Below are 26,663 nucleotides of genomic sequence, written 5' to 3'. Positions count from 1 at the left end.
CTCTATACATTTATATACATAATTCCCTAAGCATAGTTTGATCTATGGTAGGTACTTCTGCTTTTAACCCACTAACTTCCATAAAACCATACCAAAAGGTAATTTAAGGGGAAACAAGTCCAGGTTAAATTAAGCCAGGAATTAACAGGGGAACGATCCAAGTAAATGTAAGTAAATAGATTAAAAAAAAAAAAAAAAAAGAGAGAAAAATTTCTGTAGTACTGGTGCCCTAGTGAAGAAGCTCTGCTCTTTCAGGGCCAAGAAGCTGTGCTTAACCATGCTGTGCACTATGGTGAATGTGGAAAACGAACGCGTTTGTGAATATTTGTTAAAGGCTGAGGGCAGATTGTGGGAAACACTGAATGGAACCACTCCTTACCAGTCACCTTGGCCACAGCACACAATGTCCGTGCACAGCAGGCACTTCACTGCAGCCTGTGAAGTCCCCATGAAGCACATGGTGACCTGGCCCTGACTGGGTTACTTGACATGCGACTAAGCAGGTCTGCCATCGCCTATGCGCCGGTTTTCGGGAGCGCTCAAGCCCTGGGAACGTCAGTAGTGATCCTACGGTGAGACCCACCAAGGGCAGGCCTCGGCACCAGGGCTTTATGGCTGCTTTACACTAACGCTTCGCAAAGCGGCCCTGAGCGCAGCGCGGGCACCGCCCGCCGAGCCGCCACAGCGGGGCCCGCCCGACACCGCCCCGCCGCGGAGAGACTCGCCCCGCCGCGGCCGGGGGCGGAGCGGGACCAGAGCGGGGGCGGAGCGGGGCCGGGGGCGGAGCGGGGCCGGGGGCGGAGCGGGGCCGGGGGCGGAGCGGGGCCGGGGGCGGAGCGGGGCCGGGCTGCGTCCCGCGGCGTGTTGCTGGAGCGCGGGACGGCCGAGGTAGGGCCGGCTTGGCGGTGGCGAGCGCGGGCAGCTGCGGCCTGGGCCCTGCGGTCGGGCAGCCGGAGGCCGCTCCGCTCCCTGGGCCAGGCCCGGCTCGCAGTGCTTGGCGTGTGAGGGGCGGCGGCCCGGGGAGAGGGTGCTGCGGCCCGGGGAGAGGGTGCTGCGGTTGCGGCGGAGCCCCCGCCCCACAGGGAGCCGGCGGCGGGCGGAGTGCGTTGTGCTGGGGCCGTGCTTAGCCCGCCTTTCCCTGTTGCCCGGAGCTGGAGGAGCCCGCGGGGCTCCCTGCAGCGGAAGCGGCTGGGCAGGTTCCCGGCGGAGGTGGGCGCGGGCGGCGATTCTGCCATCTCCCTTCCGCCGGAAGCGAGCGGGTCGCGACCGCGGTGCGAGGTGGAGGAGCTGTGCCATTTTTTTCCCTCGTTGATCTGTTTCCTTGCTCCTGCACGCTTGTTTTCCTCAGGAGTGCCCATTTTGAAAAGAAAAATGCAGTCTTTGAACTGCGAACATGTTCCATGGTTTTTTTCTTGTACCTGTCTGTTGTTGATTTTGCTAGTCAGAGGTCATCAGAGCATCCCTAATTGAAAGCTTTTAAAAGCGATAACCCAGAGCTCTTTTTTTTTTTTTTTTTTAAAAACAATCACAAGCTTCCGTTTTGACTCAGTCACACGTAGGAATTCTTGTGGTCATTTCCATTTTTTGGTTGTGTTCACTTTTTGGTTGTTGCTACTGTGATGGTAAGCAAAACGGATAACTGCACGAATGATAGCTCCATGAAGGACTAATAGGTTAAGTCGGCACATCTTTATTCTTACATGCCAGATGGAACCATTCTGGGTGCTTGGGAGCTGGGGGCAATGCCAGCCCTGTCATCCCCAGGTGGTTTCTCCACTTTCCACTGTTGGGAGCAGATAACTGGATTGGATGGACCATCGCTGAGGTGGCCCAGGGCATTTCATAGATTATTCTGAGAGTACTTGAGTGTCACGGTGGTTTTTTGTATTTTGGAATTCTCAGTTTTACTGTTCAATGAAAACGCCTTCAGTGATTTTGACTTTCACTTTGGGTAGCAGTTCACATTGCATTGATATAACTCTGTTCAAGGTGGAACCATAGACCATCCTGAGTTGGACAGAATTCACAATGATCATCAAATCCAACTCATGGACTGCCCCCAGAATCACGCCATGTGCATCCTTCTTCTGCTGTCCTCCAGAGCAGAGTTTAACTGAGTGAAAGTCTATCCAGATAGATGTTGCTTGATGGCAGTACTTCACTTGGGTGAAGACGGTATTTGTGTTTTTATATCAAGGTAGCTCATTACCAGTACACAGAGAACTGGTATGACTAGCAAAATGGTATCTTTTGGGTGGCAGCTTTTAGGTGTTCATGAGCTGTACATAAATGTAATCTGTATGCCTGCCTGGGTAACTAGGAGACCTAGGAGGGAGTCATGTCATGGTTCCCCTGATTAGAAACCTGAGCTGTGCTTACTCTGTGAGCTTGCCTGCGCAACAGTGAAGATGGTACTAGTTCCCAAGCAGGAGCATGGGGGCTTTGCAGTTTTCCAGGGACTATCATCAGGCTTGACCTCATGTCTTCACTGATACGCTGGACTAGATCAATCAGAGCAAGAACAATTACACTTTCTCTGCTCCTGTCCAGTTCTTCTCACCCCTGAAGGAATTGTCCAGGTGACACAAAAGACGCCTTCTGAACTTTTGGAGGCATGTAGGGGATTGCCTTCCTTCCCTGAAAGCATAAATTGTTAAGGAATATGCAGGTTTTTATCATACCTTCCAAATACAGAAAAACACGAAGGCGTGGACTAAAGAACGATAAGTCATTTATAGAAATCCTAAATAAATTCAGGAACTTGTTTCATTATGTGATTCAGGTTTTGCTTTTTTTTTCCCCTCCTGTGTCACGGGGGGCAATGCAGCTGTGCAACAGTGAAAATGGAGTGATTCTGTGGGATGGGCTGTTGTTTGGTTGGGCTTGTGGTTTTTTTACATCTGTAATTCCTCCAGCTGCTTTTGTTCAGCTTTAGAAGGGTCTGTTGTCACTGCTGTTGCCATACTGTCTGTCCAGCTTTTTTTATTTATTAAAAAAAGCCCAGCTCCACATCTGCCCCGTGAAGATGTGCGAGGTTGATAGATAGCCAGTATCACTGACATGCAGTATTTCTCTTCTGCATTCCCAGAAGAAGCTTCTGGTAACAATGTCCACAGCAGACAGTACAGTATTTGAACTAATGTCTTGCTCTTTCTTCCTAGGGTGACAAAACACAGAACCACCTCAGGATGTCTGTAATTCAGCAAGGCACGGCAACACTTCGGAAAGCAAAGAAAACCACTGTAAAAACATGTCTAGATAACCCCTTTGTTTTCCAATGGAAAACCATAGATGGAGAAGATATGCGTTTTATACTAGAGACCTTAGAAGAAAGGATTAAACATATTGGACTTAAAAAGATTGAGAGTCCAAGAAAGAAAAAACGTTCCCTTACAAAAAAACAAACAGAAAGAAAGGGCGATGCTGGCACCAATGATTTCCCTAAAGAGGAAGCAGAAAGCCACCAACAAAAACCAGGATGGACTGACATAAATATCAGAAGACAGCTTGCTATTGGAGTTAATGAAGTTACAAAAGCATTGGAAAAAAATGAACTTCTTCTCTTGCTGGTGTGCAAGTCTGCCAAGCCCGCCATGATCACGTCGCACCTGATAGAGCTGAGCGCGAGCCGCACCACGCCAGCAGGGCAGGTGCCACGGCTCAGCGAGACCGTCGCGCCCCTTCTTGGCTTAACGTCCACTTTAGCCCTCGGCTTCAAAAAGCACTCTGACAAGTTCACTGAAGCAATAGCAGCAATAATTCCAAAGATACCGCCTTTGGAAGTGCCATGGTTTCAGTACAGTACTGAAGAATCCATGGCTTACACAGATACAGATTCTTCAGAAAATCTGGAACCCGAAGAGCTTGCAGAGGTGCCGGAGGATAAGCTCACAAGTCAGAAGCGGAAGCATACGGAAAGCAATCAGCCTGATCTTTCACATGTAATTTTGCAGCCTTTGAAAATCAAGAAAATTGTCCCAAATCCCAATAAGATAAAGAAACCGCCTCGCAAAAAGAAAAAGGCCTTTTCAGCATAACTGAGTTTTTTAAATGCAGGATGGAGTACAGTTCTAACAGTTCTTTTAGGCTTTACGGTGTAAAGGTCTTGAATACAAGGTGAACTTCACGTTGCATTTGGCTGAAGTACTTTCTGCTTTAATAAAAAATATTGCTCAGACTTGAGTGTTAGTTTTTACTGGGACTAAGTATTTTCATTTGCAGCTGGAGATCAGAGTTAAAGTCGATAATGAACATGCCAAAGTAATTTTGTGACATAATTTATACTTTGAAATGAATACAAAGCATTAAATGAACTTTGTCTTTTTACACAGATGAACATGCCTTAAGCAAGAGATTTAAGTATAATTACTCAAACAAATAAATACCAAAAATGAAAGTTTATTTAAACAAAGGTCCATGCCAGTATAAGTCTTTTAAAGCTGGGTTCAAGTAAATAGCACAGGCAGACTTCCCTTTTGAACTCTTATTATAGTTTTTTCTGCTGAACAACTTGTTTTTGGTCTCAAATGTATGCAGGCTTGGGTTCCAACTCATACCTGGTGCATGGTATGCTGAAGGAAAAGCTATTTCCAAATACAAAACCAAATTACTACTGCTGCGGTATTAAAAAAAATACTTCTGTATGCAAACTATTATCACATATCCTGTGAGAAAATGGAAACCTAAACTCCATGAGATCTCTAAATGAAATCAAACATTATTTCCCAGGAAATTGACATAAGCCATATAGTTTTACATAAAGTAGATGAGAACTGTTACTGCTACAAGACTGAAAATATATCATGTAATTTCTGAGTTTCCTTTAATTTTACTGGGCACTATGAACAATTTCCTAATGAGGGAGTTGGGTTGTAGGAATGAAGGGAAATAGCACTGCAATTCAGGCAATCAACAGCCTAGGAATTTACTTGTAGAAGAAAGCATAAAATATCATAACTGAGTAACTTTTGTTGTTCTTTAAAAGATAAAATTTACATGTATTTTTCAGAGATTTGTTAATTGAGACTTCCACTGCCATCCAATAGCTCATCTATATTTTGAATTTCTTTAGATTACTTTAGTTCATGATACCAACTACGAAGGCAGGCAGTAGCAATGAGCAGTGATTGTATAGTCTTGATGCTCCTTCAAGTTTAAACACAGCATTTAATGCTACAATTTTTGTCAATGTCTGAGGGTGCAGGAGGTGAAATTTCTTTGCCTTGCTTCATAGTCCTTAATACATGTAATTTTTTCTGAATTTCTGAATGCATAAAACTTGGAAGGCATGCTAGCACTAGTGTGTTTCATTCCCAGGCTGGCTAACCATAGCATAAGAGTCGTAGTGTTTAGACAGAGCAGAAGGATTAGCTTTGGTAAAGAACATAAGCACAGCAATCATCTTTCAAGCACTTCACTGCCTGCCCAGGTCTCTCTCTGTCTTCAGGGATTTGGGTTCCCTCTGCAAATAGGAAGTTACTTTGGAAAAGAAATAAGAGATGTTTAAAAAGCCAGGTGGGAAAGGTGGTAGAGCAAGCTTTACATTTGCCAAACCTTTGCAAACACGTATTAGGTTCTGAGGAGTCTTACCTTCAGAGCAGGACTAATCCACACAGGTTCAACCTTGGAAACAAGAGAAGGGTCTCTCCCACTGAGCTCCTGACAGTGGCCCCACACAGATCACACAGATATTCACCTTTTGTTTAGTACCTGCTTAGGAAGTCAAAGTGAGTTGCCACAAATTTCACCTCCGGAGTCTTATTATGTGGGTGCAAGCTGGGACACCTTCAAGATTGGAGTCCTCTTGATGCTGTGATACTTCAGCAAAACAGCTGAAGTTTTACAGGGACAGAAGGGACAGAAGAGGTCATGCTTAACACAAGTCCACGAACAGAACTTTTCAAGAGCTGCCCCAACACTCAAGCTTAGATGCCTGCTTCCCTTGTGCTCTGGCTGATAAATTTTCTCTCTTGGCTACAGTGCTGCACAGCTTCTACAGGAGCATGTCTCTGCCCCCCAGCCCTCTAGGGAACATGCAGAGGGAGCCAGGCAAGACAGAAGTTTATCCCCTGGATTCAGAAGCAAATGGCACTATTTTACTAAAAGAGAGCACAAGACTGGCCACGCTCCTTCCTTCATGTGCCCTAACCTGAAGATTTAGGCAGAAGCCAGGCTGCAGGAAACCCACGTTCAAGTCTGTCTTCTACCTGGACATACTTGGTCTTTATTGTGGCCTCAGTTTTACAAAGGACAACACTTGGGAGGATCTGCCTTCTGATTTCAGAGGAGAAAACACCTGCCTAACATTTCTTCCACTCACGATTTTTTGAGGGGAAGGAAGGCAGAGAACATGAACATATCCTTCACCTGGGCTGTGATCACCTGGACTGTCTCAGCAAGGAAGTACTTTAGCTATGCCCTGCTGTCCCACCTCACCTCAGACAGCCCTGAGTGAGGACTGCTGAGGCTCTGCCTTCAAGAGCTGAAGCAGAACACACTGAGCTGCTTGGTGAACCTCATCCCAGTGCGCTCCATGAAAATGCCTGCCAAGAAGGCACCTTCTGTCTTCTAGGAGATAAACACTTAAGTCTTTGATGGGGTCAAGATTAAATCCTTCTTGTTACTTCAGGTATCACTACCATCAGTTACATTTTCAGGCACTTAATTCTGCTCAGGCCTCACACAGAGTCCAAGCTGTCTCTGCACCACCTGTTTTGACTGCTACTAGTAGGGAGGTATCAAGAGTGGCCAGAGATGTTTAAAGCCCAACTGCACCATGAGATTTCCTGTGAAGTCCTTTTAAATTCATGAGGTCCTGAGCTGGTGCACAACCAGGGGTCAAACAAACCACGTTCAGTCCCTTCCTTTGTTTGAAGGAGGTCGAATGCTTTAATCAGCTATAATGCAGTAAGGGAAAGTATTTATCACTGTTTCTAGGGCAGAATCCTCTCCCCACAATTCAACAAGAAAAAGAAACCAAACCACGAACCATTCACACAGTGGAAAAGGAGAGGGAAGAAAGAAAAACCCCACTGCTACAAGGTAGTGGGTAGGGCTAACAGTTATGAAGAACAGACAAATTTATCTTCATGTACAGAATTAAACTTTCAGCAAAATCTGCTGTCAGAATTACAGGCATGTTTAAAAGGAAAGTTAGACATTTGCATTTCATGAGATATTCAAGTCACATTCAAAAGATGCTCACAGCACAGAGGCTTCACTACCACAATTTGGCACTTTCAGCTAGAACAGTTTCTTAACACAGATTTTCTCAGTGCTCACACTTCTGCAGCATCCATGAGCTGAAAGAACTGCTATCATCTCTAGCTATGACGCTATGCTGGAATGCATATAAAGTGCTTCAGAAGCCACTCCCATTGCCGAGCATTCATGAGGGAATTAAAACAGCTCCACCCAACAACAAAGATCAGCCCTTCTACATTTCAGGAAGTGCAGTACAGAGACTTCCAAGGACTGAGGGCAGAGCATTTCTCTTCTGCTTACCAGCCACATATATAGCAAAACTCCTTGTTCCAAAGTCAGGATAAAAACACTACCAGGAACAATTTATGAATACATATTTACACAAGGTACTTTTCATTAGAATTACAGACTTCATAGGAAATCAGAGTAGACAAAGGAATATGTGCAATTTCGCAGAAGCGTTGAAAACATTCAAACTATAAATATCCTGATAGCACTACTAAAATTCTTAGTTTTACACACAGGCTGATGTTATTCTACTGAGGAAAAACTAAGGTATTGTGCCACAACTGTAAATTAAGTACAGTAATGCATTATCATTCTGGCAACATAGATAACACCTGCACTGAACAGTGCGATACTGTTAAATCAATCCACTGATCTATTGAAGATCAAAGTACAAATCTGTATTTTTTTATTGATTTGGCAGCGTTGCTTATGGAGAAACAAATGCACTAGTTAAACCAGTACACTGTCATACTGCTCCAGTTACAAAAACATCCAGGACTTTCATAGAGCTACAAAGGTATCATACGCCATGATTTTCCCCCAAATGATGATATCCATGTTAAGTAAATAAGCAAAGATACTCCAGTTTGTATCCTTCATTCTGTTACACTGACATACATACATCACCACTTAATAAATAGAAATGCAGCAGTTCATCCACATAATAGCAAATATTTTTGTACCCTAATCCACCACTGAAGTTCAGTTTATACAAAACAGTCTTTTCTACAGAGTGGAAAAAATACCTTCTTCTCATCCAGGTGCAAGCTAAGCTTTGAAACTTAAATGAATGTGCTTTTTATTCTTTTCATGGACAATAGAAGAGTTTCATGAACCGTCTGATCTATCTGAAAATGCGTAAATTTGGTCACATGTGGATGTCTTCATTGATCAGATTTAATGGACTATTTCAGTATCACTGACGTTGTGCTTTTACTCCTCTTGAACAAGGCCATTTCAAGAGTCATGGAAATCAAATTAATTCAAACGATGACCTCAAGAGTTCTAGAAACATAAGCGTTCTCATTGTAATACAAGACCAACCTAAAGGAAGAAGAAAAATATAGTATTTTAGTTCAAGTAAGGCAGTAAATCTAAACATCAACAGTCTTCTGCATCTCAATTATGGATCATAAACAGGGCTAATTACATTATTTTTAAAACTTCTACCCTTTGTGGGCCAGTGTAAATTAATGTACCATCACATCTAATGGAATTCAGGAACTAATTTTTCTCCCTTACCTTTTCAGATTCCATGCCTGGACATCTCCAGTTGTACAGGTAATACTGCAAATTTCCATCTCCAATCCCAAACTTGAGTTTTTCCAGGAATGTTTTGTTTTCCATTAAGTCTAGTGCATTGAACACATCAAATCCTTTCTGGCAACAGCAAAATATTTTTAAAATTTTACTTTTGAAATTTTCAAATGACACACAAATGATACTTTACAGAGCGGCATTCGGTATCCAAGAGACACAGGCTAATTAAAAGGAAAAATACAATGGAATAAATCTTGCCTTTTAATTAGGTACACACACGAAGACATTTTCTCAATAAAAACTAAAGTATAATGCACAACTCTGCTTGAATAGTAGCTCCAAAAGGGTATGAATTTTAAAGCCATTTTCAGGGCCTAATGCCTAAAGCATTTTCCATTATTTTACCCTTACAGACATGTATTTTTTAGTCACATACGGTGTTTTGACACATATGGCCTATACTGGTTGAAGCTGCATAAATACAGTTACCGTGTTCTTCAGCAATTTATCATTCTCTTAATGATAAACATATTTTTGTGATTTAGTCCTTTTCTGAAATGCCATTCTCTTTAGAACTCAAATCTTTCATGTGATTCTCCATCCCTTATGCACCGTCTACCAACTTTTTTTTTATAAACCTCCCAAATTTACCACAGAGAGACATTTTTTGTCTCAGAAGAGCCACATGGCCAAATCAGTCTCAAGAGTTTTTTCTCCATCAATGCATACTCAAATCCTTTCTTCTCACTGGGAACTCTTAACAAGCAACCTAAACCCCAGGTCTGGTAAGCCATTGCAGCAATAATCATCCCATATGGAGAGCTGAATTTGCTCAGGGGTGTGGATATAAAATCCATTTATTTGCAATTTATTTGCAATTAACTACAAGGGAATCTGACCTAAGCTCCTGGAGTCTTGACAGCACAAAGGTACAGCACCAGCAGGACATGATCCACTTTTAAGACAAAAGGTACAAAAGAATAATGCTCAATTACTTAAGCATAAGAAGATGGAGTAAGGAACATTCTTTACTCAGTAACCAAAACCAAACTCTTTTAAATGAGCATCCCATATTAGGAAAAAAGGGCTTTTTGAAGAAAAAGAGCACTTAAGCTCCTCATCAGGACTATTTAAAAGAAAATTACAAAGCACAGACAGTGAGTTTAGTAAGGCTTCCTGCTACCTTACACAAAGATCATTCTGTGTGCAGATGACACCATGCTAAATTAAATGTGCTGTGAAAAACATGCAGAAATAAGACAAATGAGGTGTCAATATTTGACATTTGGCATTGAAAGTAAATTTTGAAATATTCCAAGTAAACAGTAACAGCAATTTCAGAAGGCAGGAAGGGAAGTGGGGAAGAATTGAGACACACTCTAGATACAAGCACATTAAAGCTGTGCAATTAAACACTCAAAATTCAAACAAAACTCTACAGATGTAGTTTTAATTCAGTATCTAAATATCAGCAGATTAGTTTCAGGTTAGGATCTTCTGAGAGGGATGAAAAGGTTTCTGTTTCAAGGTACTTTCTCCACAGCTCTGACAGACCACTTAACCAGACTCAGAAGAGAATTTCTTTTCCCTGTTCTAGATCTAGAAACTTTGTGTCAGCTTCAACAATAAAATATCCAGGGTTTTAGAGGGATTATCCTGATGCAAAATCTTACTCTCTCTCCATGCAGAATACATAGAACCTAAGTTAATAACTCCAAATATTGGGTTTTACTTTGAAGGTCAGGTGTTTTGTCCTGTAACTGCCAAACTAATTCTAAATTAATTTTATATAGTGTGATATGAAGATAAAAATAAACATTAGCTGGCATGCAAACCCTTAAAGCAATTTGCTGATCTGAATTTGTACCTCCAAAACCCATACTTTGGAGTTAAAGTACAGAAAGGAGACTGTGGTGGGCTATCCCCAGACAAGAGTCAAACACCCACACAGCCTTTGCTTTACTCCTCTCCCACACGATGGGGAGAAAATAGAAGGTAAGATAAGATGTCTTGTGAATTGAAATAATGACAGTTTAATAGAGAAAGCAAAAACTGAAGGCACAAGGGAAGCAAAAAGAAGAACACATTTACTACTTCCCACTGCCAGACAGATGTCAAACCACTTCCTGGGAAGCAAGATCTCAGCATGCATGATGATTGTTAGGGAACATAAATGCTATCACCAGAACCATCCTCCCTTCCTCCTCCTTTCCTTCAGCCTTTACTGTGGAGCAGAACATCATATGGTGTGGAACATCTCTTTTGTTCAGTTGGGGTCTGTCACCTGTCCTGGCTATGTCCCCTCCCAACTTCTTGTCCCCCCTCAGCCTCCTCACTGCAGGGGAAAGAGAAAGCCTTGAGGCTGTGCAAGCACTGTTCAGTAACAACCAAAACACTGGTGTGTTATCAGCCCTGCTTCAGTGACAAAGAGCAGCACCATATGGGCTGCAAGGAACAAAGTTAACTCCATCCCAGCCAGACTCACTATGTTTGTAAACAAAAGGCTGTGAACAGGACTGCGTTATCATCTCTCCTCTGTTGCCTTACCTCTCCTCATATAAAACTCAACTGCCAGATCTGCAACTATAATTAGGCATGTAACAATGCATTACAGGCCCAGCAGGTACTTAAGAAATCCACAGGTGTCTAAATCCCAGTATTGCAAGGGATATAGGATGATCTGCTCAGAATGAAAGAGCTGCTCGTCACATTGAGAGAGAAACGCATGCAGGCAAAGGTGCAGAGCCTTGGGGTCAGACCATGGAACTGCCTCCTCAGCCGTCTCAGCCATGGCCTAGAGAATGGCCAGACACACAGCCTAGAGAATGGCCAGACACAGCTCCCTGTGCCACACTTCTAACCCAGACTAACCCTTTTCCACCTTGACTTTTAAGAATAATTACCAGTATTTTTAGCCACTCCTGAAAATTACACTGGCTTCTCAAAATCTGTCTCTGAACTTCCTTTTGGATCATTCTGGAGCCTGAATAATGGTATTTCCCATAACTACCCAGGAGTTTTCCCTGACAAATAGTTACTGAACTGCTTCTAGGTTAACAAGCCTCAGCAAGCAGTTCCCATCACAGATGGCAGCTCAGCTGCAGTGCTGCATGAACATGGCTGGGACAGACAGGCTGAAGATTGTGTGGCTGCTTTCATGCAGCTTGAAGTCTGAACAGACACAGCCTTTGTGGACCATCACTGGCTTCATCCAGAGCCAGCACAGAAACCTCTGTGGCAGGTGCAGGCAGCTCGGAGCATGGCCTGCCAGGGCACTCCCCAGGAGGCTGTAACACCACCAGCAGTGTGGGAAGGAGGAGCAGAAAACATTCCTGTGCTGAAAACATTCCCAGCCTGCTGGGAATGGTGGCAGAGCGGGTGCTATGGACCACATGAAGCCTGTGCAGTGCTTTGAACCACCCAGGGCAAACAAGTCTTTGCAAATTCATTCAGAGTGCTGGCATGTGCCATTGGTGTTAGCACTGCACTTCCATGAAACCCTAGTCACTAAGAGCTGAGGCATAGCTTTCCATTAGACAGTACTAAACTCTCAAAATTCTTCTGTTTAAGAACTTCATTTAGAGTCTTTTCCCTTCCACTCAACCAAACATCTATCAGCATAATTCCATACCTAAGGGTATACTTAAAAGCAACACCAGGACATCATCTACAGAGCTTTACATGGAGCAATGATAACATGATAAAGCTCACATAAATAAATTTCTACATTTTTAGGAATAAAAAATAATTTTAAAAAGCAAAATGTACTTGACAGCACTTATTAATTAATCTCCAGCAGAAATTGTTTTAGTGATACTTTTCATTCTTCTGATACTTAGTGACTATGGTCATCAGTGTGCTCTTGGGTGGATCCACAGTTCAAGCTATTGCAAATACTTTATGCATTTGTCATTCTCCAGCATCACTCAAAGTAAAAAGGAAAAACAAGAATACTGCTTTATATTTTTACATATATATATATATTGTATGTGTCTCATCAACTGCACTCTGTGCTGTAAATGCACTGGCATGGATACTCCAGTTCTTACCTTGCCACTACTCCTAGGAATACTTTTGTGAATGAAGAAGAAAAAAACCAACCTACGACTTACCAATTTAGCTATAATGAGTGCATCATTCATTAAGTCCAACAGGGGAGTCTCTGTATGAATATTGTAAAAGGAATAGGCAGCTTTGAGGCTTTTATGAACAGGATGATGCATCACTGTTGAAGGTAATGTGTAGAAACTGAGGAAGTCTGTTAAAATACCATTTGAACCCTATAAAAAAACAAACCAAAAAAGTCCATTAATAAGTAATCACTTACTGGTTAGGCTAATGTGACAGTTCTACAGAAAGCAATAAATGCAGCAAGGTTTGTGTACTGTAAGTACTATGGTATAGCAGCTAGTCCTAGCTAAGATTTGAGGAAACAAACATTTAGATTTTTCTAGTCTATTACACCATCAACATTTTGACTAACAATTGTAAAAGCAGTAGTTTTCTACAGACAAAGCTAACAAAGCACACTTCCACTGAAAGTATTAAAGTTTTTTTGCTGACTGAACTAATTTTTAATAAAATATTCTTAAAATATTACAGATATTTAATTTTCTCTCTTTCTAAAAATAGAGAAAAAAAAATATACTGTGCTGGTATACAAAACATACTAATAAAAACTCCCCAGAGTATCTCCAAGAAAATAAGGTAAAGGAGACACACAAATACTTCTTGCTTGTTTGCTTTATTTTTGAATGACTAGTAACCACTAATTAGAGTTCAATGAAGGACCTCACATGGCTCCTTAAATTAACAGTACTTCTACAGTAAAATGTAAAACAGTTGAACATACCACATGCAAAAAAGCTTTTGTCTTAGAGCAGGTACAGATTCTGTAGTAGAATAATACTAACTACAAGGAACAGAAAAGTTATTGAGTCACTCGCTAAATTCAGTAAGGATGACAAAATATTAACTCATAAATTATACAGAGTATTTTAAGGTCTTAGATCTGCACATTACAAAGATTACTTAAAAGTCTGACAGTAGCTTCTCCAGGTCACACAGGTCTTAAAAAGATTTTAAGCACTAACAAACCTACATTTTGTATAGTAAAAAAACTAGTCCAAGAGACAGCATAAAACAAGTAAGTGAAGACTGTGCTGTTTAGTTAATATGGCACTGTTAATGTCACATTCATGCTAATCCTGGTGCTTGTGAACTCTCCTGTAGGCTTCAACTCACAAAGCACACCAAAAACAAACTCAGGGAACAGGGCAGAGGGCAGGGAGAAGACAGAGTGGAGAAAGAAGGTGGGAGTATAAATTAGGCCATGGAAAAGTCCAATGAGCACTGGACCCACGACAAAGCAGAAAGCTAAGTTTGGACAATAAAAACTGATGGGCAGGACCACTCATCTCCAGCAGCTCTAGGTTTCCTAATTCAGCTGATGCTGCTGCACAAATTCAGGTTGCAGTGTGGGAACAGTGAGCTTCACAACCTAGGGCTTTTCTATGGGGAGAAGGTTTAGGGATGTTAATCCTGATCATTTTAAAATAATGTTATCACTTTAAGCAAAGTAATACACTGTCTAAATATGCTGTCTACAACTGATTTTGTATGGATTCAAAGAGAAGGATGTATCTTTCCACTAGCTTTAATGCACCTATTCCAAACATTTCTGGGAGATTTCCAATTCAAATGCACTCCTATTCCTGCACTCCTTATTTTGAGAAAAGCATTACGACCAACTCTCTGGAGAGTAGGGGTGGTAGATGTGTATGCATATATATATATATATATATATATATATGCAAATTCATACACATACACATTCTTTTACTGGAAAAAACCACACTTTACCAGTGTGTAAAAAAAGCAAACCATCAAAACCCATAATTTCCCCCAGCAGGTGCCTCTAAAATTAGATTGTTTTAAAACAGCATTTTGTAACGGTGTATGGCAGAAACGTGTACACCTGGGAGAATGATAGCCAATCCAAACCATATCCCTATCTCAGTCATGGCATCATTTTTCCATTTTTCTAGAAAAGGAGGTTTGAAGACCTCTTAGTGTCCTGTCATAACTCTGTAAAAAAGAATCAAGAAATGCAGGTGGAAAAGTTGATCTTAAAATATGTAGGGTTCTTGTCAAGATAGTGATGTTTTGATATTTCAGAATTCTTCTTTTAAGATATTCTATTATAAGAGCACTGCAGTTTATCACAGGCAAACATTTTCTTATTAAGAGAATGTAATACAAATACAACAAAGCTTGTACTCATGGTATCAAATTCTGCCTATAACACACATATTTCATATTGCCTGCATTTCAAAAACTTGATGCTGGTATGAACTACTGCCTGGCACTCTGAGTGCAGAGTGCTCTGAACTACTGAGGGACACTCACTCACATTAATATACGTTAGTGAGTATTTTACCTCTACCACATAAGTGTCAATAATATGATCCCGAGGCAGGAACCAGTGGGCCACCTCTTCTTCATCCATCACAGGAGCAAGATTAAACTGTTTCAAGTAAGTATTGATTAATTCTTGTACTGCTTTAGTATCTTTTTGTTCCATTGGTCTCAAACCTGAAGTCTTTGTGGCCTTAATGAAAAAAAAAAGAAAAATAAAGGTTAGGATTTTAAAACGAAAACTGCACACACAGCAAAGGCTGAAAGTAGGTTGCAGAGTCACTCCACTTGCTATAATGCATTCATTATTAGCCTACTTTAATCCAGCCACCTAATTCATTATGCTATTTTACAAATGGCTTTCAATCAGAATTCCCTCTCTTCTAATTATTGGGACAGTCTGGGGTACTTCAATCTTTTAATTTCATTACTGAAACAGCTTTATTTCTCCAGAGAAAGACATACCATCACCAACTGCCTACACACTGTGCAGTCTGTATTTTTTTTTTTTAGGTCAATCTATTTCTTTTCTTCTTCTAAACTACATGGGGCCCAGACACTGAAACAAAACAAAGAAACTTGCATGTCAGAAGTTATCTCAAGACAAGAACACATGAAGTTCAAATTTATGGAAATTACAGTCAAGCTATACATATCAATATCAGCTGATTAAGTTTAATTATAAATTATTTAACAAAAAAGATTCTACCTATTTTTAGCACTTGCAAACTTCCTTGCTAACAACCTTCTACATAGGCACAACTGCTATTCTGGTAACAAGAAAGCTTCTCATAACTTAAAGCTGCCTGAAATTAAAAACCTATTTTAACAAATATTTTTCTGACTTTAAACATCAGAAAAGGAAAGAATTACTTTCTAGTATTATGCAATTATTGTTTAAACAAGCAAAAGTGATTAAAGTTTCCTTCCCATCTTCTGCCAGCCTTCCTGGATATTTCCTTTTGGGGAGGCCAATGCTTGCTCTCTCCAGTGCTCATTTATCCTGCCTCATCTGTCTGAGCTACATATGTGGGCACGTACCACATTAATCATAGCAAAGTCGATGGCAAGAGCAGCCAGGTAGTGACTTGATTACTGGAATTAGTGTAGCTGATTATGCTTTGCCCAAAAGGCATTATTCTGGGGGAGATGTTTATTCACGCGCTCTGGGAGTCAGCAGACAGATGAGAAATCAAGGCACATTTTGCCACAGCTCTGGCCTGTGTATTACATTTCAGTCTTCCTGCTTTTCTAGGCAGCCTGGGACTATATTTTGACTCCACAAGAGCATATCATCTGTATTTTTAAATGCTCTCATTCCAGAAGGGTGTACATTTGACATACAGGAAGGATGGAGGAAAAGCAGCCGGGGTGGAAGATCTTTCTCCCCCCAGTAATGCTCAGAATCACCACCAGTGAGTGAGTATTTGCAATCTCTGAGGTGAAGGAAAGTGTACAGAACTGTGCTAAAATTTGTTTCTCTGGACACGTAATCATGTCAGGAAAAGACAACAGACACAAACATACTCCTGTCCTGACTCTAAATACTGACAAATTTTACTTCTTCCAGAAAACTCCTTGCTCACGAGATTAAACACTTAGAAAAAAACCCCCACTTTTTGTATCTAAAGATACATGCACAGCCTTTAGGGAGGGTGATATTTATTAATTACAGTATTTATTACACCTGAAAAACATTTTTAATTCAGGCTGTTCAAGTGATTAGGAATGATTAATTCTCTTAAAGGGAGATGAGCTCCTAGTGGCAATGATATTCCAAGGACATTAAGAAAAGAGGTTAAAATGCAAGAAAGTGTTTGGTGCTGAGGGACAGGACAGCGTGGACTGAATGGACAAATCTGTTTGACAGCAGTATTTATAACTGCCTGAAACTGAGGAGAAAGACCCTCAACAGCACTTAATCCCTTTCTCAGGAAAAAAAAAAAAAAGGCCTCCAAACCTCCAAATAAACCCAAAGCACAAGACCTAAAGAGAAAACATCAGAACAAAGATTAAATCTTTATTTTCCACTGAGAAGCTCCCAAATCCAACCTAAAAATAACAAAAATTCTGAGGTATATGGACTCCTACATCACTCAGTTTTAAAAGCTGATTTTGAAAGCACCTATTTTCTATTTGCACTTCTATGTACAGTGTATGTTTGCCTTAGCTATATTTTATGGATGTCATAATATATTACTTCTTTTCCATAATTCACTTCTCTGTTGAAACTTGGTTTTATGACAAAGGAAAATGATCAGCATACAACTGCTATTTCTAATGATAAAGGAAAATGATCAGCATACAACTGCTATTTCTAATGATTCTCTGTAGTTACACCTTTGGTACTACAAGTAAGATCCTTATATTTTAATCACTTCCTTAGTTGTTTCCATAAGCAATGTTACTAGAGTTGGCACCAAAACCTACACTTGAAATTGTATCTTACACTCTTCAGACTGTTAAAAATGTCTTCAAGATTTGATGGAAGCTATATTTAGCTGCCCAAGATTAAAACCCAATTAATGTGGTTATTAATTCTTAAGCTCTGCAAAGTGCTGCGCTGCACGCAAGGGAGAAGCTGCATGTGCAGGCACAGGTGGCACCAGGCGGAGCAGGAAACGAGGCTCTCCGACAGCAGCAGGGGTACGGATCAAGGCATGGCATCTGCTTTATTCCAAGGGCTGCTCAGCCTAATGCTCAGATATCTGGGCACTAAGAGAATCTGCAGCATCAAGTCAGCAACAGACACAATTCTCCAAAATCAGAGAAATCATTATAAATACTGTGAGTGAGGAAAAAAAGTATTGCTGTTAAGCAAAAGAGGGGGTTTGTTTAAATAAAGAGAGGTTTACCGATAAGGTACAGGTAAGGGATACTCTGCAATCCCTTCTAAAAAGGTAGCTTTTACAAGCGAATAAAATTGTTTTCAGCCATAAAGCTCAGACTAAATTCTACAGGCTATTAATTACAGCAATGAGATTTTTAACAGTATGTAGCATTTACAGTGACTTGCACTGTCATGGAAATGCACCCTAAGCCTTTTTGCAAGCTTAACTATTAGCTGAAAACATGAGAAAAAAAAAATTTGCTAACCTAGCTATGCCAGAATACTTGCTTTTTACTAGACCATGTTTACTAACAGCTCACAACATTCTGAAGCGGCTTATGCTGAGCCTGCTCAATGCAGAACAACACTCTCTGATGGTACAGAAAAAAATGTGAATTAGAGTGGAATCAACAATGCGATTGTATTCAGCCAAGTTGCTGATGGACTTCTCTGACAATGTTATGACATGAACTGTTGATTTTCTGTTCCAGTAATCTCTTATCAGATTAAACATACCGAGAATAGTCTTATGCATCTTCAACTCAATCCCATATGTTTGTGAAGTCAAGCTTTCTGGTTTTTTTTTTTTTTTCCTTTGTTTAAGGATTTTTAGGTTAAAATTTGTATTTTCTCCATAGAGATCCAGATTTCCAGCAATAGTCTCTTCTGTTTAGTACAGCCCTTAAGGTCCTTTTCATCAACCAGAGATTATTTTTTTAATGTCCTGCATGCACTGCCTTTACACAGAAAAGCCTGTGCTGTCAGAGACAGATGGAAGGTTATTTTGGGCCTCACAATAACTGTGGGGATTCTCTAGAAGTCATACTGCTTACATCAGGAAGTCTGTAGAGCTTCATTGTTCTTTGTAGAGTCATGTTTCTACTCAAATGTGAAAATTTCACCTCCACCAGTTTTCTGGGATTTAGTGATCGATGCCAATACCTGGAAATACACCAAATCACAAATTTAAATAGTATTTTAAATGTCAGTGTCACCTGCATCCATTGCCCTGCTTTCTTGCTTCCTCCTTTTTACCTCTCCAAATATGTTTCTAAGCAAGCCTGTACTACGTCTATAAGAAGGCTGATTACAAAAAAAAAAAAATTAAGGAAAAGCTATATCCAAGTAATAGGCTTTAAAACAAGCCTGCTATCACAGTATTTTCAATCCAAGCAAATGCTTTTTGATGCAGAATGAATAAGCACAGGGCTAAACATTTTAGCGTTTGTCATAGCCCTGAAAAACTCACCATACATACATGGCAACATTTATTTTCTTGTGCAGACAGGACCCTCTGCTCATGTCTGAGCTTTTTTTTGAAGGAGCTCTCCCTTTCCTGGGAGGTCACTGTGCACCAGAGCATCTCTGGTTATTCTAACACAGCAAAGCTTTTTATTTCCCCCCCCATCATTCCTTACAGAAACTTACAGGATCTTTGGTGTTGATAGGTACAAAACAATTTCAAATCAAAAGGTACCCTGTCCTCCAGAAGTCTAAACAGCTGGACTAAAAGTGCAGGAGCTGAACTTTTCCAAGTAGAAATAAAATCCATTCCAAGCAAATGAAATAATATTTGAATGTAACTCTTCCCATATGGTAGTGTTCCTGTATTTATCAAATGCCAATAAAGTCCTCCTTTCTCCAGGAAAGATGAAAGTATTTCAAAAAAGCAAATCATACAATTACCAGAAATGCTCTGCCATCTCTGGCAAGCAACCAGGTTAACAGGGAAGTGTCCCAGTAGGGACACAGGCCACTTGAAAAACACAGGTATACAATGCTGCTATTGCTAGCATGGCTGCCACCAGAAGGTCAACAGAAACATCTGTTAGTCTATTTAAAGTATGCTAAACAAACCACAAATTAAATTTTAGTCCGAGAAGCTGTTTTATCCGAGGCATTGGGAGGGAAGGGGGGATAAAAAACCCCAACACCAAAAAAAAACCCAACGCTGACAAACACTCAGGCCTTCAGGTTAGTCAAGGCTACAATATTTAATAGCTTTGAATTTTATGCTTTAACTGTTTTTAGACAATTACGTTACAATTACGTTAAATTTTCTTAAAAATGACTGTTAAAGGAACCAATAATATTAAGAACATCACCTAGGTTACCTGCAAGTGGCCACAGGTTTGGGAAGTACCACTCCAGCAGTGTAAACAGCCTGAAAAATTCCTTCCAAGTTTACTCTTCTGGTTATTTCCCGAATCAATACAGGTGCCACCCGTTTAGACCTCAGTTTCTTATGGACACACAAAAAATTGATTTCTACCATTTTCTTCACACTAAAAAGACATTTAAGTAGTGGAAAAATTAAAGAGAGTTACACATTGCATGTTTCCATTTTTATAACTACAGTTTTCCATACTGTGACAGAAGAATTCGAAGTTAAATAAACCTGCCTGTGACAAGTACTTCTGCAACGAAAACTAATCTATGCCTACATGACTGCAATGACAAACTGTGCAACATGCAAGCTATCTCTATGATGTTTGCAATACTCCTTTACCAGAGGTCTATCAAGACTTAACTGATTGCTTTACTTTAAGATGCAGTACAGCATCCAAGCAATGCTATGTGGAGTCACAATGCTTTATGTTTGTCAGTATGAAGACTTGGCCAAGTAGCCCAGCTGATCAACTATAAATGCTTTTCACCTGGGTCAGAAAATTGTATGGCATTATCTGTATCATCCATCACTAAGAAAATTCCTTAAGTAAATATTGGTGCTCTTCACCTTGTTCTCTCTTTTTAAGTTCTCTATAGCAATGGATACCAGTTTAAGGTTTGTTTTGTAGCATTATTCTTTAACAAATACAAAAGTAGTGGTACATTTTACCTTTCATAAATACGAATATTTGCAGGGATGGCACTTATGAATCCTACCAGTTTTTTGTTTGAAGACACTCTAACCCCGCAGTGCCATTGCGGTAACCAGCCCGGAGGACGCAATGCCCTAGAATTGATGACAGAAATAATTACAAATTACTGCCTAAGAAGATGTAATAAAAACACCCTTCAATGTACTCCAGCCAGAACAGAATGTGGAACTTGCTACTCACCACAGAAGAAATTCAGGTGAATAATCAAACCTAAACATATTATCATCATCTTCTACGTAATTCTCATTTAATAGTGTGTATAACTCCTTCAGCTGAAAACATACACAAAAAAATCCAAAGACTTATCCACATATCAATCAGAATAAACTTGAATTATTTTAGATACATATAAAAATTGTTCTACTTACAACTTCAGCATTGCTAAGATCCAATGTGTCCCACATAAAACCTTGTGGCAAAGAATATGGCTCTAGGCGGACATTGTCCTTATCTGGTTCAATTGCACCATGTGAAGTTATAACTTCATCTTTTGAGGGAGGAGGAGAAAAAAAATAACAAAAAAACCCTGTTACGTTGCTAGCTTTCCTGATAGTTCTGTAAACTACATTTAATTCACATCACGTATTTCCTCATAATTATGTAAATGGAACAATAAGGTTTTTAAAAATGCTGGAAAAATTAGTATTATTAGTTTACGCTACTTCTCATTCTCACAGACCACATTCAGACTAATGACTGTCTCATCATAATATTTAGAGATATGCACAGAACCACTCCATCTCAACTGATACCCTGCATTTCATAACACAAGAGACAACAACTTATCAGCACATGCACAGCATTTAGCCAGCCATGAGATCCACAGGTTTATCATGAGAACATGTACTCACAGCTAACAAGCTATGGCTCAGATCCTGTTTACCACTTCCTTGAACAGACCTGAACTCAACAGGATTAGTCAGGAGCAGTGACATAGCAAAGTGAGGGCATTTAAGAGATACTGTTGGTATGTGAAACGTATTCCTAAAATCCTACTTGAAGGCATGGTTTCTTCTCCTCCCTTACTTTACAGCACCAGTCCTAAGCATACACTAATAAACTGCAGCTGTTCCTCTTCTAAGGAGCAGCACCTATTAAATCACAGAAATTGGAAAAGACCTGTAAGATCAGTGCAATCACTAACCTTACACTGCCAAGCCTACCACTAAACCATGTTCCTAGGCATCATATTTACGTATCTTTTCAATACCTCCAGGGATGGCGACCCCACTACTTCCCTAGGGAGCCTCTTCCAATTCTCAACCATCCTTCAGTGAAGATTTTTCCTAACATCCCATCTAAATCTCCCCTGGCACAGCTCCCCTTGAGGTAGTTTCCCCTTGTCCTAGTGCTTGTTAGCTGTGAGAAGAGGTTGACCCCCACCTGGCCACAACCTCATTTCAGGTTGTTGTAGAGTGATAAGGTCTCCCCTGAGCCTCCTTTTCTCCAGGCTAAACAACCCCAGCTCCCTCAGCCACTCCTCATCAGACTTGTGCTCCAGACCCTTCACCAGGTTTGTTATCCTCCCGTGGACTCAGTCCAGCACCTCCATGTCTTTCTTGTAGCATTGTCCTTTAAGTCAGATTACACTGTAAGGCTTTGGACCTCCCGATTTTCTCCCGGCATAACCTCAGCATCCCTGCAGTCCCTTTGGTGGTGCATCTCTCCATTCATCCTTGGGCCTGCTCTATGATCTCAGGAGTTCCCAGTAAGCCCTGACCAAACCAGGTGGGCAATGAAATGTCCCTTGACCATTAACAGGAGCTCCTGCACAGTAAAGGTGGGAGTGACACTGACTGTATCAGGATCATAATTTGCCTGAACAAGGTGGAGAACAAGAGATAACCAGTTATTCCCTAATAATCAGCTATTCCCCGACAGCCCTGGAACACCATTTACCTGAACTGTAGCCCAACTGAAATGGTACCATTGTTACAGGATGGGATTTTTCGGCTTTTTCTGTGGGTTACCGCCATGATGGAAGCTTACTGATAATTAAAGCCAATTATTTGGCAATCCTATGAAGAGCGGTCCTAAGTGAGGCCTTTACAGTGCCCTGGACCGTAGTGGGCTGCACCAGCTCCTCCCTCTGAGAGGGATGTCTTGCACACCCTCAAGACTGTGATGCTCGGAAGACTTGCTGAGCACAAGGCCTACACTGATACCTTCCACCCTCAAAGCTCATGTCTTGCCTGCTGAGAAAAGCAAGCGACTCAATGTATGTCACTGGGCTCAAGGGGAATTTTTAACAGGCACCTTTGCACATGGTAGCATGTAAACAACTCTGGGCCTGTGTGCATGCCTGTGAGTTTAGTAGGAATGCTGTTATCTAGAACCTATAATTAAGAATCTATAATTAAGTCACTCTTATAATTGTAGTAAATCCTACGTATGTTGAAGTCCTGATGAGAACAATGGCTAGTGATTTTGAGACTTCTGCCAGATGTTTAAAGAACATTTCATTTGCCTCTTCATACTGGCTGGGAGGTCTAGAACTGACTCACACCATGGTATCTGCCCTTTTGGCCTTCCCCCTGATTCTTACCTGAAAACACTCAACCGTATTGTCAGCCATCATCAAACTACACAGTCAAATGTTCCTTTCAGTATGAATTTTTCCACATGATGCACAATCCTGACTAATAGTTATGGCCTACCATCCAGTTTGGAAGGTCATAATTTTTAGCATTTTTAAGCAAACTTTTCATGAAAAGTACCAACAGCCCAAATATTACTGCCACTAAATGGCAGGTTTGGCATAACTAAAGGACCTATTGCAAATAATTTTAACTTGAAGGCCAGAGGATTCTGAAGTAGGTTTAATGCACAGATCCCTACAACAGTTTCTTGAATTGACAGATTTTTTCTGCCTAAACACATAAAGCATATAAACTAGTGATGATTTCCCAATCTGTCCATTCAGCAGATAAAGAAAAGCTTAAAAAAAAATCTGTGGGATTAAGAAGAAATTAATAGAAACTGTTGGATGAAACCTAAAATGACCAAATTCCATGAAACATATTTCTACTGAACAACACTAACAAATCATTTTCTGAGCCACTGTATGTGCCTTTTTAGACTGGCAAGTGACAGATTCTCCTCTCTAAGTGCCTTAAGATACATTGATTAGCCTGAACTGAACTCCTGGCACGACTGCACAGACACCTGAGCTAGCTCTGGAAAAGCTTGATTATGGCCAGAGCATTTTTTTGATTTACACTTCAACTTATTTTGGCTAGGGTCTTTCTCCACTTAGGCTGGATTGCTGGTGACGATTACTACCATTACTTTACACAGGTATTTGGATAGAGTTTGTAGAGAGAAAAGCCATGGCAGGTCAATTCAATTCAATCTAATCCAATCCAGAGGAAAATACTGTATCCAGGGACTCTGCTCCTGGACTTCCCTATGCAAGAAAAGTCAGGAAGAAATGAGATTGCTGGGGATTAAGCTATAGCCATGGATTAATGTGAAACACTGCCTGTGGAGAGAGAGTGAGAAGAGTGCTCCTGTGCTTTAGACTCTACCTTATTTCTGCTTATTCTATACCAGTGTCCAGTGCAATGGAGAGAAACCTGCAGGACAGAGCAGCAGCAGCTACTGTGCTGTTTTACTTGTGGAGACCCCAAAGTATGCTCACACTGAAAAGCTGTAACTGCTTATCTTGAAGATGAAAGCAGAAAAAGAAGGTTCAGAAAGCAACAGAGAAAACACAAGACAGTCAGCAACTACTTTCTCCAACAATGAGAAGATTTACCAACTGTGTTATCAGGGATCAGATCAGTATAAAAAATAATTTGACAAATTCATTATAAATTTAAGGGCAAGGAGAGATCACCTCATCATCTCACTTGGAATCAGAGAACAGAATCTGAGAAAGCATGTCTTTAAGGTAGTGTACATTGTGGAGGAGAACATGAGCACACAGCAGAAAGGGTCTGTGTATCAGAGAAGTGCCACTTAAAGCTGTATGCCACATACTTAAAAGCTGTATGAAAACAGTGCAACCTATGGCAGGAGAGTCATTATTTCTGTGATAGCAAATCCATTTATTGAACAAAAATTAAAGAACTACAAATAAACAAACAAAACAAATACTAATAATAAAAACATTAAAGTTTACTCTTTGTAAAAGTAAGGACTCACTTAAAAGTTCTTACTTCTCCTAAACTGGAAAAGATTTCTATGTTCTATTGTTCAAGATTTCAGACCTAAAATACACAAAAGAATGCTATAAAAATTTCCCATTTTTACAGAGGACATCAGAATGAGACCTATTATCACTGTATCTTGCATATTATCTGTGGGGAAGAAAACCACTTCCCTGGAAAGCATTAAGAACTCCACATAAACTACACAAAAAAACAAGGATCCCTACCACACACAGTCCAACTTTATACCCATTTTAGAGAACATGTCACAAAGCTGCCACAACATTTCTTTAGTGATCATAAGACAGATCTTTCACACAGATCCAATTAAACTTACTAAGTTTAGGTACAGGTTGCGTATCCCAAAACTGGTATTTACGTTTGGTAGCCTCATCAATATTCTTTGCTGGGCCTTGGCATGCAGAGAGCAGCTCCATTGCTCTCTGGATGTCTTGAAGTTTCTGCATTGGAATGGCTGGATTCTGCATAAACAGACAAACAGAACAGGAAGCTTACTGAGTACATTTACTTTGTGAATAGCTGTACAAACATGTTCTTTTACTGTTACCTATTCTTACAGGTACTCTTCTCATTGTGGTTTAGCTACAATGTTTGTAGACAGGAGGGTGGAAAAAAGTTAGGTGGGCAACAGGTAAACAAAACAGTTGTCAGCAGTACTTGCATTTAACCAAGAAACGTCAACATTTTTAACACAAATACAGCAGCATTAAGGCAGGATACTGTATGGCAATAAAAAAAATGCCTTTTATATTCTCTGTTCCCCTGGTAAAACACAATAAAATACCAAAAAAGGGTCAGTTTAGACAAAGGTACCATTGGTACACATGGAGTTTTTTGATCACTCTGAGTAAATGTAACAAGAATAAGAATTTTTCCTGCAAAGGACTACAGTACAGTGGAATAATGGTAATAGGCCTCTAAATTTAAAGGGATTTTCCCCTCTCTCTTCTTAAATCTCTTTGTTTTGTTATCTTCCTAGTGGTAAGTCCTGTTCTGAGGCATACCAACAGCATGCTTGTGCTCAGGTTTTCCTACACTGCAGTGCAATAATGCATCTGAAAGAACAGTCTCAAATGTACTGGAAAATTTTAAGCAATTCTGCACAGAGATTTCAAGCCAGACTGGTTGTTTTTGGGGTTTTTTTTTAACTGAATAGCAAAGGACTACTAGTTCCATATTTCATTTCTTTCTAGGATTCATACATTGAAAAAACACCATAAAATAAATGTAATAATGATGGTAAAGCTTAATTTGGGTGTTTAGGCTCTGGTATCCTCAATCACAAAATGAGCAAAACTTTGTGCCTGGAGCTCAAGCAGCCTATCATTTACTATTATAATAAACACTTTTATTATCTAAATTAATTAAACAAAATGCCTAATGTCTAAGTACTGCAAATTTCATCTATAAGTGTGCCTTAAACACCTGTCAACTGAGTAGCTGTGAATTAACATGTTTATATGCTTCAGAACAACACTGTTCCAGCCTAAAAAGCCTACCTTATTTCTAGATCAGGATAACAGAGACATAAATTATTAATGCCACTAGATAAATTCTGAAATCTCATCAGTACATCATGAATTCACACATAAATGCTGACACACTGTAATT

The 26,663-nt window shown here is 40.3% G+C and overlaps 2 protein-coding genes across 3 annotated transcripts in view; one reads left to right on the top strand and one right to left on the bottom strand.

Annotated features, from left to right (window-relative positions):
- Window positions 1-797: 797 nt before the first annotated feature.
- RPP38 (ribonuclease P/MRP subunit p38) lies at window positions 798-7,393 on the top strand. Its single transcript, XM_038130212.1, has 2 exons — window positions 798-888; window positions 3,162-7,393. Exon 2 carries the CDS (start codon window positions 3,189-3,191, stop codon window positions 4,035-4,037), a length of 849 nt encoding a protein of 282 aa, XP_037986140.1. The 5' UTR covers window positions 798-888; window positions 3,162-3,188; the 3' UTR covers window positions 4,038-7,393.
- NMT2 (N-myristoyltransferase 2) overlaps window positions 6,865-26,663 on the bottom strand; it is a 32,825-nt gene continuing 13,026 nt past the window's right edge. For both annotated transcript variants that reach the window (XM_038130210.1, XM_038130211.1), the window contains 10 exons: window positions 25,369-25,513; window positions 21,249-21,367; window positions 21,061-21,152; window positions 20,838-20,954; window positions 20,113-20,283; window positions 18,832-18,940; window positions 15,191-15,361; window positions 12,864-13,031; window positions 8,734-8,871; window positions 6,865-8,535 (listed from right to left, as the gene is read on the bottom strand). In XM_038130210.1, coding sequence (XP_037986138.1) covers window positions 8,515-8,535; window positions 8,734-8,871; window positions 12,864-13,031; window positions 15,191-15,361; window positions 18,832-18,940; window positions 20,113-20,283; window positions 20,838-20,954; window positions 21,061-21,152; window positions 21,249-21,367; window positions 25,369-25,513 — 1,251 coding nt within the window. In that variant the 3' untranslated portion in view covers window positions 6,865-8,514. The remainder of the gene's footprint in view (window positions 8,536-8,733; window positions 8,872-12,863; window positions 13,032-15,190; window positions 15,362-18,831; window positions 18,941-20,112; window positions 20,284-20,837; window positions 20,955-21,060; window positions 21,153-21,248; window positions 21,368-25,368; window positions 25,514-26,663) is intronic.

Source organism: Motacilla alba, chromosome 2, assembly GCF_015832195.1.
Source record: "Motacilla alba alba isolate MOTALB_02 chromosome 2, Motacilla_alba_V1.0_pri, whole genome shotgun sequence".
NCBI lineage: Eukaryota > Metazoa > Chordata > Aves > Passeriformes > Motacillidae > Motacilla > Motacilla alba.
The sequence above is the reverse complement of the archived record's forward strand: the minus strand, read 5'-3'. Positions and strand labels throughout refer to the sequence as shown.

What these genes read in the sequence shown, in the direction of transcription:
- RPP38 (XM_038130212.1), top strand. Translation starts at nt 3,189, where the DNA reads ATGTCTGTAATTCAGCAAGGCACGGCAACACTTCGGAAAGCAAAGAAA.